Source organism: Pogoniulus pusillus, chromosome 22, assembly GCF_015220805.1.
Source record: "Pogoniulus pusillus isolate bPogPus1 chromosome 22, bPogPus1.pri, whole genome shotgun sequence".
In the NCBI taxonomy this organism is placed as follows: domain Eukaryota; kingdom Metazoa; phylum Chordata; class Aves; order Piciformes; family Lybiidae; genus Pogoniulus; species Pogoniulus pusillus.
This window is the reverse complement of record NC_087285.1, coordinates 394,729-407,525: the sequence shown is the minus strand read 5'-3', so window position 1 is coordinate 407,525 and position 12,797 is coordinate 394,729. Positions and strand designations below refer to the sequence as shown.

The following is a 12,797-nucleotide window of genomic DNA, read 5'->3' as shown; positions in this document are numbered from 1 at the left end:
TGCCCATCCAGACCTGCCATAGAAAACCAGCACATCCAAGATCTGCTTTCCAACAGTCCTGCAGCCCTGCTTTCACCTGCAGATCCCACAGGCTCATCTCCAGCATCTCAACCCATTGGGAATGCTTCCCAGAGTCCTCATCTTCATCAGGAGGGCAAAGAACAGGTCCCTCACATGAGGATGGGGTAAGAACTGGGTGCTCTGCCATGACTCTAACATTTTTCCTAGCCAGCTCTCCTTCAGGACACCACCAACTATGAGGCAATCCTGCAAAACCAGGCCACAGGCTCCAGCCTGCAAGGATGAACTCCAAGGGCCAGCAAACAATAAGAAATGGGAATACAGGAAAGGATGGCAGTGTCCTGTCACAGATAATGGGGCATAGGGCAGGTGAGGGGACTGGTGAGAACTGCTGTGGTTCACCATCCTCATCCAAGAGATCTTAAAGAATTGCCTTAGCCAAGGAGAAATGCTGTAAGCAGAAGGACCTTGTCCCTGGGCTAAAATATCAGACAATAGAAAAGGGACAGACCTAAGCACAGTCCCTAGTCTCAGACCCTCTGAGCAGGCTATTCTGCCTGCAAGAAGGTCACCCACACCAGGATCATTCCTGTTGGCTGCCTGCCCAACCTACTGTCAAAACACTCTGCCAACCGATCTCACCCAACTCCAGACCAGGATGCCAGGAACAAGGAGATAACTCCTTGCAGAGGAGCAGATACCTCTGCTTTGCAGTTGCCACAGGGCTGTTGTCATCTGTAGGCTTCCTTTCTGCACATCTTCCCATCAGCCCAGCCAGCTCCAAGTTGCTACACTAGCTGGGGCTACGCTCAGCCCATGCCACCACTCAGCCCTGCTCCAGCTCTTGACTAACACTGGAGAGCACCTTCAGCAGATCACTCTCCAGCCATGGCTGGGGTTGCAGAGATACCATAGGGAGCAATTGCTTCTGCTAAGACTCTGAGACAGGAAAGACAAGGAGACCACAGAGGATCCCCTGACACAGGCAACCAGCCAGCAATGCCAAGACATGGCTACAGACATGGCTACAGACTCAGCCAGAGCTGCCTGCCCCTGATGTGGCAGAGACAAGAAGCCTCAGCTCAGCTGGACACCAGTGTCCTGGCTCTCCAAGGCGAGCACCTTCTGTCCCACTCTGACCCACTTAATCTCGGATTTTTCTTCCCTAACACAGACTTCCCCCTCCCCTGAGCAGTGTCACTGCTGTCTGCTGTGACTTTCACACACAGCTCCTGCCAAACCCTGCCAGCACAGTGGTGATCCTGCCCTCACCTGACCACATCCTAGACTCCTCTGTCTGGAGCTACACAAATTATCTTCATTCAAGATGCAAATCATCTGCTCCCCTCCAGCACCCTGTGTTCTGGGGAACCTCATGTTCTCCTCCTCCAGGCTGGTCACCATCTTACCCAGGGATAGAGCTGGACTGCAGGGATAAAATAAAAGCAGTCCTCAGGCCTCCTGGCCAAGCTTTGCAGCATGCAGCCCAGCACCGACTGCAGCAGCCAAGCACAGGGAGCATGGTCACTCAGCAAAGAAAGAGCAGCTCAATGATTCATCTTCTTTCTGATCTCCAGCCTACCCACCCTGCTCAATACTCTGCCCTCAGCATTTCTGGCAGTGGGCAGACCCCTCCACCTGCCCCCAGACCTAGTAAGGCAAGTGCAGAGAGGTGCTGGCACCCTTCAGGGGTTTGACTGCTGCACACCCAATTCAGTAGGGCGAGCAGAAGCCTGGCTGCCAAAGTTGCCAGGGAGATGAGCTTCCTCCAGAGCCTCCCCTCCCCGAGCTCCCACTGGGGACAGGCATCCTCTGCCATCTGCACTGGATGGGCACCGTGCAGCACAGGGAACACCTCACCAGGCAGCGTGGCACAACCTTCTCCTTCAGACCACACTATCTGGGCATAAGAGAATGGCCCAGCAGCTTGGGAGGCTGCTGCGAGCCGGCTGGTTGCCTCCTGCAAGCAGGGCAGAGCGGAGAGAAGCAGGATTTACTGACATCTTTGCTGCACTCAGCCCAGCTCCCAGCAGCACGACCAGCACTGACCACGCTGTCACGTCTGGCACTGAGTGGGCACAAGAGGACCGATGGAAGCTGCCAGGCAGCTCCCAGTTTGGCAAAGGCACTTCCCAGACCTTTGTTGCTCTGCTCTCTTGCAGACAGAGTTTTCTCAGATGACCATGGTCACCCACAGCCTCACAAACGTGTTGCCCATGACAGATTCATCTCCTGTAGCTCCTCCTGGCCAAGCACACCACTCACCTCTGCCCTCCTCACCACATCCACACCCCTGTCTGCCACAGGCTGGCACATCTCTCATGGAGGTCAGCATGGTTCTCCTCCTCACTCAGCAGTGCACACAGTGACCCAAGAGGGGAAACAGGGGTGAGATGCAATCCAGCACCAGCATCAGGTGCCCCAAACCTGGCAAGGCAGTGGCCATGCCATGTTGCTCACAGGAACTGGCAGTCCCATCTGATGGTGCTAGAAGAGGCACCCTCACCCAAGCAGAACAGCACCAAAACTGTTCCTTGGGGAGACCTCTGGGACTCCGCAGTAGGTTTTGGAGGTGTCAAATGCTTTAAGGCTCAAAGCCCTGGTGGCCACAGTGCCTTCTGCCTTACACAGCCCAAACCAAGTGGGGAGCTCAAGTGTGGTAGGACATGGCTCCCTTTTTTCCTGACAACAGAATTTATTGCCTTTGTGCTCCCAAGCATGCACCAGTTTCTGATCCAGATCCAAACCCATGTCAAAGTGTTGGCTGTGATTTAGAAAGGCCATTATGCTTCAGGGCCCTACCTAAAGGCTGTTAGCTAGCAGAGCGCAAAGACAGGCACTGAGCAGCAGCTGGTGCCCAGGGACCGCGCATGGAGAGGCCCTAGGTATAGAAACCAGCACTGCTGGGACCACAAAGGAACCTGTTAAGTTCTTGGGTCCTTGAGAAGATGCTTTATTTAGTTAAACACTTCCAAAGGGCTTTGCTCCACACAGGGCATGTGCCTGGGAGGCAACAGCCTCTGCTCTTCCAGGTCCAGCTAAAGTCACTTAGGCCTTCAGCACCACACAAGCAAAGTTTCAGTTGTCACCTATTCGTCACACTTGGCTCAGCTGGGAGACAAGGAGCTGACCTGGCCATGAGGGACCCAGCTACCTCAGGTCCACTCTCAGGCCAAATCCTTATGCCAGCTAACTAGGAGCAGAGAGCACCCCAAAATCATAGAATCATGGAATTGTTGAGGTAGGAAGAGATCTTGAGATGATCAAGTCCAACACTCAGACAGAGCTCACAAACCCATCACTGCTGCTCAGCCACTGCCACCAAACCACCTCCCTCAGCACCGCATCCATGCAGCTTTTAAACATCTCCAGGGATGGTAATCCCACCATATCCCTGGGCAGTCTGTGCCAGTGTCTGGGAATCCTTACTGGGAAGAAATTGTTCTGAAAGGCTCTGTCCTTGTAAAGAGGGTGAAAGTTCTTTGCAGCAAAGTGACTGCTTCCCATCTGCAGAAACTCAAGGCATGAAGGAAGCAAGTTTTCAGTCTTCTGTGATCCTAAGGAAGTGTGATTTCTGAAGGTGGTGAGAAATAGTTTCAGACAGCTCTAATTAGCAGGGTGGTGTGTGAGCAAATCCAGCTTTCCTGCTCCACAGCTGTCCTGGGATGAAGGGAGAGAACCAGCACCCATGACCGGAGCCCACCTGCACCCTTGCCCTGCATCAGCCCAGCTTAGAGCAAGTCCCACGACTCACAGGACAAGAGGAGGGCTATTTTTGCAGGAGCTGCTGTTGGAATTGCCAGGGCTATTTCAGGCAGCAACACCTACACTGTAATCCAGAGGGCTGTATTTTCCCGCGGGCACTTCAAAACCAGGCTGCCCTCCTCACAGCCCACCTGCAGCAGGCCTGCGGCAACAGGCAGCAGCTGCCGGCGCCGTGCGGCCACCACCTCCAATGTCACAGGACCGAGCACGCTGCCCAGACCCAGCCAGACCAAAGCACCTTCCCCCTGGAAAAAATAAGCATACGTAATCTCACAAGAGGGACTTGAGGCAACAACAGGTCCTTTGCCCTGCAAATCCTCCCAGGGATCTGCCACCACCAGATTACCTGCCCAGACTAAACTGGTTAATCCTACAGGCAAGTTGTGCAGTTCAGGCTAGAACTCTGTAGCCTTTGCACTGAGGTGCTCCTGGAGAGCCACAAGGGCTGATTAAAAAATTGACTGGCAACTTTACGGTTCTGGAGGCAACAAGACATTTGCTCCTCTGAGAAAGCAGAAATCCGAGCCCAGAGGGGTGAAATCCCCTCCTGTACACAAAGTTCCCTGCAGAAAAACTTTTTTCACAGGAAGCAGGGACCTCAGCAGAAAGCAGGTGATGACCCAAGCAGCCTTTTAAAGTCCAGGAGGGCCAGAACCACAACCATCTTTCTGGATTCAAGTCAGGTAGTGGGTCGCAGCAGGAATTTAACATCACACAGCCACCCCCACCAGTGACAGCCCAGCACTGTTTCTTCCACCTGTTATCTTCTTCCATGATCTGGGCATGCAGGCACAAAGGAGATAGAGACTGCAGAAGCAAGGAGCTAAAAGATGTCAAGAAAGAGACAGGAGAAGCAGGGACAGAAATCACTATGCAATGATGTGAAAAAAAAATAATATTCCCAGTGCAGAAGATGGGCAAGTGGGTGGTGAGAGCAACCCTGGCTGCTCCTGGCATGCCAGGGGGGATCACAACCCCACAGCTTGGTGGAGAGGCAGAGGCTGCGCACCCCTGGGATTTGCAGATAAGGAGGCTACAGCCTCCAAAGCCTGCCCAGCAGCAGAGTGGCCAAAATGAGAATTCCCCTCCCTGGTCCAGGTGGGACCCCAGGCACAGGTCAGCTGTCCAGACCAGCTTCCCTATTCTGCCTCCACACCCTGTGCTACTAGCCCCCTGCCTTCAGCCTTCCTGGCTCTGCTTGATGAGAGCCTGGATCCTGTGCAGAGTCTCACTACCCACTTTCCCCAACAAATGAGCTGTGCAAACAGCAGAGACTGTTCTTTGGAGGGAGACACAGATGCTCTGACCGCAGGTCTAATCCCACAACACATCCTGGACCTCGACAAGCGGTGAGAGCAGAGGATGAACAGTATCTTAGCTTGTGAGAAGGGAATGAATCACTGGAAAAGAGACTCAGGCATAGAGCCAGAGAAGGGAGAAGATGGTCCTGCAAGATGTCCATCTTTGGGATTGGAGGATTGGAGGGGTCAGAGCCATGGGCTCCCCTCAGAAGTGGTGACCACTCAGAAGTAGTCCCAGTATCTTCACTCTAGCTTCATAATATTCCTTACAAGACTGCAGCTCAGCTGCCCCTCAGAGCACACATTGTGTGAGGACACTACACCCCTGCCATTTCTGGAGTTGTCCACAGCCCTCACCTGCAGCAGGAGCAGGAAATAGCTCTGCACCATTCCTGATCTTCCCTCCCAGCAGAAACCAAGGAGAACCAAGGCAGACCATGTCCTGCTTTCCCATGCACACACCTTTCCAGCAGCCCGGGTGCTATGAATCAGAAGACTGTGCCAAGAATGTCACCTTCAGAAGGTGGGAGGGAGCACCTCCTAGCCAAACCAAGAGCATGAAGTGCTTGGAGAACCACAAGTTCAGCAGGCTGAGGCTCCCGTTCAGACTTCCTCACTGAACCAAGCCACAGCTATGTCAGTTCCCAAGCAGCAGCTTTTATTTTCCCTTTGCAATCTGCCAGTGTCTCATCTGAGACACTGCTCACAGCAACCTGCAGAGTCCCTTAGCCAGGCAGCCTACCCAGACCATCAAACCACAGAAACAAAAGCATCACCTCCAAGAAGGTGTCACAGGCAGAATGACAACCCTCAAGTTGTTGTTACATCAGCTCACACATTAACACTTTGGGCCTCATTAAGGAAGCAGTGGAGCAGCTTCTGTTCCACTTAAAGTTGTACCCTGCTCCCAGAGATGTGCAAGCTTGGAACCCCTCTTGCTTTAAGTACAAAATTAAAGGCCACCTACTTTCCACTGTGCTTCCCTACCTGATGATGAGACCACAGCCCTGAGAAACCGCCCCATCTGCCTTCCCTTTAAGCACTGCCACTGCTACCTCACTAATCCCCTCTGCTCAGGCTGGCCCACATATACATGAAATTAGTGTCTCCCAAATGGGTTTTCTCGTATGCAGCCCTAGCCCATTTTCCTCAACAACTCGTTATGATGTGTAAGGTTCCACCTTCCTCTCAGGAAACACAATCTGCTAAATTTATCTCTTGGAGAACTGAAAAAAGAGACAGGTCCGGCTTTTAAGATCTGGGGTCAGCAGTCCCCAACGGCAGAGTGTCCCCCAGAAGCACCTAGTTAACAACACAGCAACAAAAAAAAGGCAGCACACATGTTCACGACAGAGCTAAATGTAACTCGGCATGGCACCTGGCTTTTAATGAGGCAAGAGGCCACTTAACCCAGCACGGAACTGCAGCGTGCTGTCACTGATCAGGGAACCCGGGCTCCTTGGGGATAGGACCCACAGATCCTCATAACCCACCACACAGGAGGCATTCAGAACCATTTCTGACAGCACCATGCAGTGATCAGAGCACTCCAGGTTAGCACCTGCCGACCTGCTCCGGATTTTGTGACACAGGATCTGAGCACTCGAGCTGGACCAGCGGCCAGCCCAGCATTTTTGCGAGCTCAGGTCCTAGCCCATGAAAAATGCAGGCATTGTCCTCGCCCGGTCTCCAGCGCCCGGCCCGCAGGAGGCACCTGTTCTGTCGGAGGACAGCAAGACGTATTGGGCCACTCGGGGAGCACCTCTCGAGCAGCTGCTGCCCTGTTGGAGTCATTTCATAACCGCGCTCGGCGGGCGGCAGCGGATCCGCACCCGGCGCACGGCAGCGAGGAGGCACCAGAATTAGACGAACCAGAACCAACTTAACTGCGCCAGGCACCCGTTCTGCGGGAGGTGAAACTTCCCAGCACTCGAGACACACCTAGGAGCCTGCACCAGCCCAGGCCCCGTTCCCGGAGCCCTCCCGCACCGCCGAACGCGCCCGGCAGCGGAGCGCGGCACCGCGCACGATGTCGGCGGAGCCACAGCCGCAGCCCGGCAGGGCTCTCTCAGCCGCGGCCGCGGCCACCGCCAAGGCCAACCGCAGCAGGGACACCGAGAAAGTACTGGGACCGGGGGCTCCGGCATTACTACCCAAACACGGGCGGCCCCGGGCGCGGCGGCAGCCGGGCTGTCGGCCCTCCCCTGTCTGCCCCGCCCCAGGGCTTCGGGCTGCGCTACCGGCGCGGCCCCGGGAACGGTCGGGGCAGGCCAGGACCTTGAGCCGGGCGATCGGGGTCCCTGGGGCCAGGAGATGGGAGAAAGAGAGGCTGCTGCGGCTCAGGCCCGGCGGAGCGCATCGCTCCCCGTTGCGGGCGCGGCCCCCGGTGCTGGCCGGAACTGAGGCGGGGACAGGGGGAACGATCGCCAAGGTAACCCCCATCTAGGCCAAGGGGTACCGGACCCGTCGACCCGTATTACCTGCCGCCGTTCCTTCACAGCCCCGCCCCCCCCCCGCAACCACCAGTCCTGGCGCCCCCCCGGCCGCCGCCCCCTCCTCCGCGGTGCGGCCCGTACCGCAGTCGGCGCAGAGGATCCGCGCCACGTCCCGCTTGAGGTTCTTGCCGCTGGTATCGAGCGGGGCGAAGGCGGTGCGGAAGACGAGCGGCTCCTCCGTGGGCTCCAGGAAGAAGATGTAGCGGTGGTTGCGCTTCACTTTGAAGCAGGGCGCCTTGGAGCCCACGCTGATGAGCTGCTCCCGCTGCAGCCCGCCGCTGTTAAGAGGCCACAGGTCCAGCACCTTGACCACGACCCCCCCGTCGGGACCGGCGGCTCCGCGGCTGTCATTGCCGCCGCCGGCGGGGGGGCCCACGGACTGCACCTTGCCCTCCAGCACCACCGCCGCCGTGTACGCCTGGTCCTGCACCGACTTAAGGCTGGGCGAGTAGCAGGCGAGGGAAACGCCGAAGAGCAGCATGGAGAAGCCGGGCGCCGGGTCGTGCCTCATGCCGCCGGCTGCCGCTCGCTCCCGCCGGCCCTGCGGCGGCCGGGCTGCGGGGCTGCGGCGGGCGCGGCGGGGCGGAGCGGAGCGGGCGGACCGAGCGGGTCCTCCTCCGAGCGCTGGGTCCTCCTCCGAGCGCCGGGTCCTCCTCCGAGCCGCGGGTCCTCCTCCGAGCGGCTGCTGCAGGTGACCGCGGGGCTCCCGTGATGTGCAGGGCCCAGGAGCCGCGGAAGGGGGGGGAGCGTCCTCTCTGCCCGGTGTTTTTGTGGAGCTGGGGTTCTGGGATTATGCGCCTGAGATTCCCTCGCACACCTGAAGCAAAAGCGTTAACGTAGAGAGAAATTGAGTAGGTGATGGGCGAGGAGACAAAGGCTCCTTTCATGCCCTGATCCCTGCTGTCTCTTTTAATAAACAAGTGCTCTTCCCCTGCAGTGGCTTCCAGGAGGAGTCAGTTTAATCTCCCGAAAGTGACTTATTTGAGCTGATCCTGGAGCATCTGCACTCCCGAAGCCTCGCTGCCCAGATGCTGCCGTGGGGAAGGGATAGGAGATGCTAAATTAGCAGCAGAGGATTTAATATTTGTTGCTGCACTCGATTCTGCGCTGAGGTGGAGCAATCACCGACCCATTGCGATGGAGGTGACCTGGAGGCAGGGCTCAGAGAGGCAGTGGGTCGAACACATCCTGGAGCGGGGCTGCCTAGCCCTGCCTGCTCCTCGGTGGAGAGATAGCCCCCTGCCCCAGGGGCTTCACAGCACACTCCAAAAGATGGCAAGAGCCAGGTGTTTGGAGGAGATGTCAGGAGCAAGGCTTGCTCTCCATTTATCACTACGCATCCAGAATCAGCAGGAAACATGCAAAGGGAGCAAAGCTGCTGTGCCCAGCGCTACCTCTCCTGGCGCTGCTGCACGGAGTGGGAGCCAGTCTTGTCCCACCGCTGGCACATGAGGGCACAGCTCCAGCACGCACAGCTCTGCAGGGCCGCCAGCCAAGACAGCCGCTTTTCCCCTTCTCCAGGGAGGCCAGCAGCTCTGCCAGTGCAAGGCCGTGATGCTTCGGCAGCAGGGCAGTGCTAACGGCAGGGCTTGGGGCTCTCTTCGTGCCTGCATCTTCTCTCGCCCGCTGCCATTCTCTGTCTCTTTCTGGTCTCAGAGGTTTCTGAAAGAGTCCTCTTTCCCTTTCTTTGGTGACTGTGTGGAACCGCAGAGGCACACATGGGGAAGCAGAAAGGACCAGAAGTATTTCCAACAGCGGAGGGAAGGATTTTGCATTCAGGATGTTGCTTGGAAGAGCAGGGAAACCACCTAACTTCTCTTTGGTTTTGACATGAATCTCTGTGGACATCTTCCTTTTCCATATCTTATCTTGTCCAGAGAAGCGGTGGAGTCTCCATCCCTCAAGGTGTTCAAAACCATGTGGACATGGCACTTGGGGACATGGTTAAGCAGGCATGGTGGTGTTGGGTTGATGACTGCACTTGATCTTAGAGGGCTTTTCCAGCTAAATGGCTCTCTGATTCTATGATTTTGCTCAGACAGCAACACAGGTTCTGCCTGAGAGGGAAGGAGGTACATGACAGCAGACCTTGATCTAGAGCACTCCCACTCTACCCTGCCCCAGAAAGGGCAGTTTAATGCCCAGGCATTTGAGCTGTTAATCCTCATCTTCTCCCTATTTGCAGGTTGAAATCCCAGTGAGGTCACAGGGGTTCAACTGCTGGGAGGGATTCAGTATGAGATACCTGTGAGGCCTCTGGAGCAGTTTTGACAAGTGAGATTTTTCCTCTCTGTCTCTGGGGCAGTTTGGAGTCCAGGAGACATGGCCTCACAAAAAGACTGTGGCCATGTCTCCTTTGAAGAGCATTTTTTCTGCTCTTCAGTGGTTTCTTGTGAAGACAACTGGTCTCACAGACAGAGATGGGTACATGTCTGCTATCATTCAGAAATGCTTTAGGACTAAATCTCTCCTCCCTGCCCTGCTACTTCTCCCGTAAGCCCAGAAAATCCTTCTCTCTTGTAGGCCCTTGGTCATTTTGACATGAATTGAACGAGGCAAGGCCCTGGGCAGTCACCAGCCCAATCTGAACACCAGGTTTGAAAGGATGAAGCCTAAATACTGTAACCATGTGTCTCTTCAACTGCCCTGAAAAGACTTGACTCTCATTCACATTATAACATGATGAGTTTTGTCTTAGGAGATGTATGGTCCAGCCTCTGCTGACTCACAGTCACTCAATGTTTAGGTCAAGCTTGAACCCCTCTGGTGGACCTGTTCCAATTTTGGCCACCTTCATGGTGAAGGAAGCTTTTCCTTATCTCTAATGGAAATTCCCTGAGTTTCAGCTTGTGTCCGTTGGCTCTCACCCTGCTCCACACGCTACCTACTCTCCCGGGTGACAGTACCAAAATCTCCAGGCTGAGCAAAGCCAGTTCACAGAGACTTTTCTCAGACCTCCTGATGTCCAGCCCCTGACCTCTGCTGCTTTCATTCCGGTCTGTCCATGTCCTTTACAGTGCTGAAAAGTCCCAATTTCAGTCCAGCCTCCATCTGGAATTTCCAGTTGCCACATAGAGGAGGGGGATCCCTTCCTTCACCCTGCTCATTGCACCAGAGGTTTGTGGCTCTGAAAGAGGTTCTGTTTGCTAGGGTGAACACCAGCAAGGGGACAAAGGACTCCTTCAGTGTGTTGATATCAGATGGCTGATGCTTGCCTGCCATCATGCCTGAGTTCACTACAAGTCCCAAAGAGGCAGGTGCAGGGAGCAGGTCCTAATATGTCCCCAGGGCTGGAAGTCACAGATTTACAGAATGAATGATCTGGGCTGGAAGTCACCTCCAAACCTCATCCAGTCCAACCGACTCTGCAGTCAGCAGGGAACTCCCCAACCAGATCAAGTTACCCAGAGCTATGTCAAGCCGCATCACTCGAGAAGTGGCCTGACCAGTGTTGAGTACAGGGCAAGAATAACATCCCTCGTCCTAGAGGCCACACTATTCCTGATACAGGCCAGGATGCCATTAGCTCTCTTGGCCACCTGGGCACACTGCTGGTTCATGCTCTGACTCACCTTGAGTATCACCAGGGTTGGGCCCCAACCACCTTCCTGGGCAACAGTTCATCCTGCATCCAGACACAAGCCAGGGTCCCTCATGAAGAGCCTTTATTTCAGAAAATTACTCTTTTGTGCCCTGGATCCTTTAATTCCTCCAAAGCCCAATTCTCTCCTACCTCCCTGATGTGAAAACCCATCATGTTTGCCACCCTGAAAGGAGATCCACCATCTGAGCTCAGTACAGATTGCACTCTGCCTGGAGGACCTCAATTGCTCAGCAGCACCACCGAAAGTCTTCACCACTCAGGAAATGGCTACAGGGGCTGTTTTTTCATTCACCTCTTTTAATTTTGCTCCTGGAATTTCCCAGGGACACCAGCAAAACAAAGCTCTTCTCAGGTCTCACTTTCCCTCTGCCAAGGGAGCTCCTGGCACAGAGCGCTGCCTGGTGACAGATGCCATGAAGGGCAGTGTCCCAGTGTCCCTCCCCAGCTCAGGGAACCCTGAAGCTTTTCTCCGAGGAAATGCATTGACCCCAGAAGCACAGCAGGCAGCTTGGGCGTGTTCAGCATCAGCAGCATCTTCCACCGGCTGCAGGTCTGCAGCCAGGATCCTCCACATTAGCTGAAGACAGGTTCCTGCAGATCCAGGGTGGGTAAGTCCTGTCAAAGAACCGGGGGTGCTGGTGTAACAAGGACCACAGCATCTGCCTTTCCACCCCAGGCTGATGGGCACGCTGCTCTTACCCAACGTGAGGCTGTGCTGAGCTCCACCCTGCTTCAGATGAGCCTCAGGAGCATGTGTGCACCACAAGCATGTCCATCTCCCCCAGCCCTCCCCAACACCAAGTCAATTCCAGTCCCACACAGGGATCCTGGAGCCCTGCTGGTATGAAGGTGGAAGCCTCAGGGACAATCACCCATCTATAGTTTTCCCTCTCTGTGGGATGTCTGCTCCCTGTGACGGGCAGGTGTTTCACAAAGGCTCAGGAACATGCCCACACACCAACTCCTCCAGTGCAGACATTTTTTTCCACTTCAGTGACCTCTCTGCCAGGATTCACCTTGTTCATCTTGTGGCTGTCCAGCAACAGGGGTTGTGCAACCCCTGGAGGACATCAGTCCCTGCCATGCAAAGCAGGAGCCAGCCCTTCAGCAGGACACAGCAAATAGATGCTGCCACAGCCTTGGGAGAAACAAGAAGGGCAGAAAATAAATTATGAACTCAGAAATTGTAAGGAAAAAGCAAAGCCCAACACTCTGGACTGGAGATTGACTAAACAGGACCATGGTCAAAACAAACCATATCTGGCACTTCTTCCAGGTAGATGAGAATTAAAGTGGAAGGAAACCTCCAAAATCTCCTGTCCCCCTGGCGTGACATAGGCTCCAAGAGGCAGCCTGGCTGCCACGAAGGAGACCAAGGCTCGTCTCAGAGCCCTCCACCAGCAGTGCTGCTATGGTCTCAGTGGTTCCTCCGCCCCCCCCCCCCCCCCAGCCCTCCTGTGCTCCCACATGGAATCATAAAATGTTTTAACTTGGAAGGGACCTAAAAGCTCATCCAGTTCCAACCTCCTGCCATGGGCAGGGACACCTCCCACTAGAACAGGTCACTCAAGGCCACATCCAGCCTGGCCTTGAACACCTCCAGGAAGGGAT

At 55.3% G+C, this 12,797-nt stretch overlaps 1 protein-coding gene across 6 annotated transcripts in view; it reads right to left on the bottom strand.

The window, feature by feature from the left end:
* The window catches only part of NRG2 (neuregulin 2), a 223,790-nt gene extending 215,644 nt beyond the window's left edge, over positions 1-8,146 (bottom strand). For all 6 annotated transcript variants that reach the window (XR_010306347.1, XM_064161360.1, XM_064161359.1 and 3 more), the window contains exon 1: positions 7,664-8,146. Coding sequence is in view for 5 of the 6 variants with exons in the window: in XM_064161360.1 (XP_064017430.1) it covers positions 7,664-8,093 (430 nt within the window). In the remaining variant the exon portion in view is untranslated. The remainder of the gene's footprint in view (positions 1-7,663) is intronic.
* Between the last annotated feature and the right edge of the window lie 4,651 nt (positions 8,147-12,797).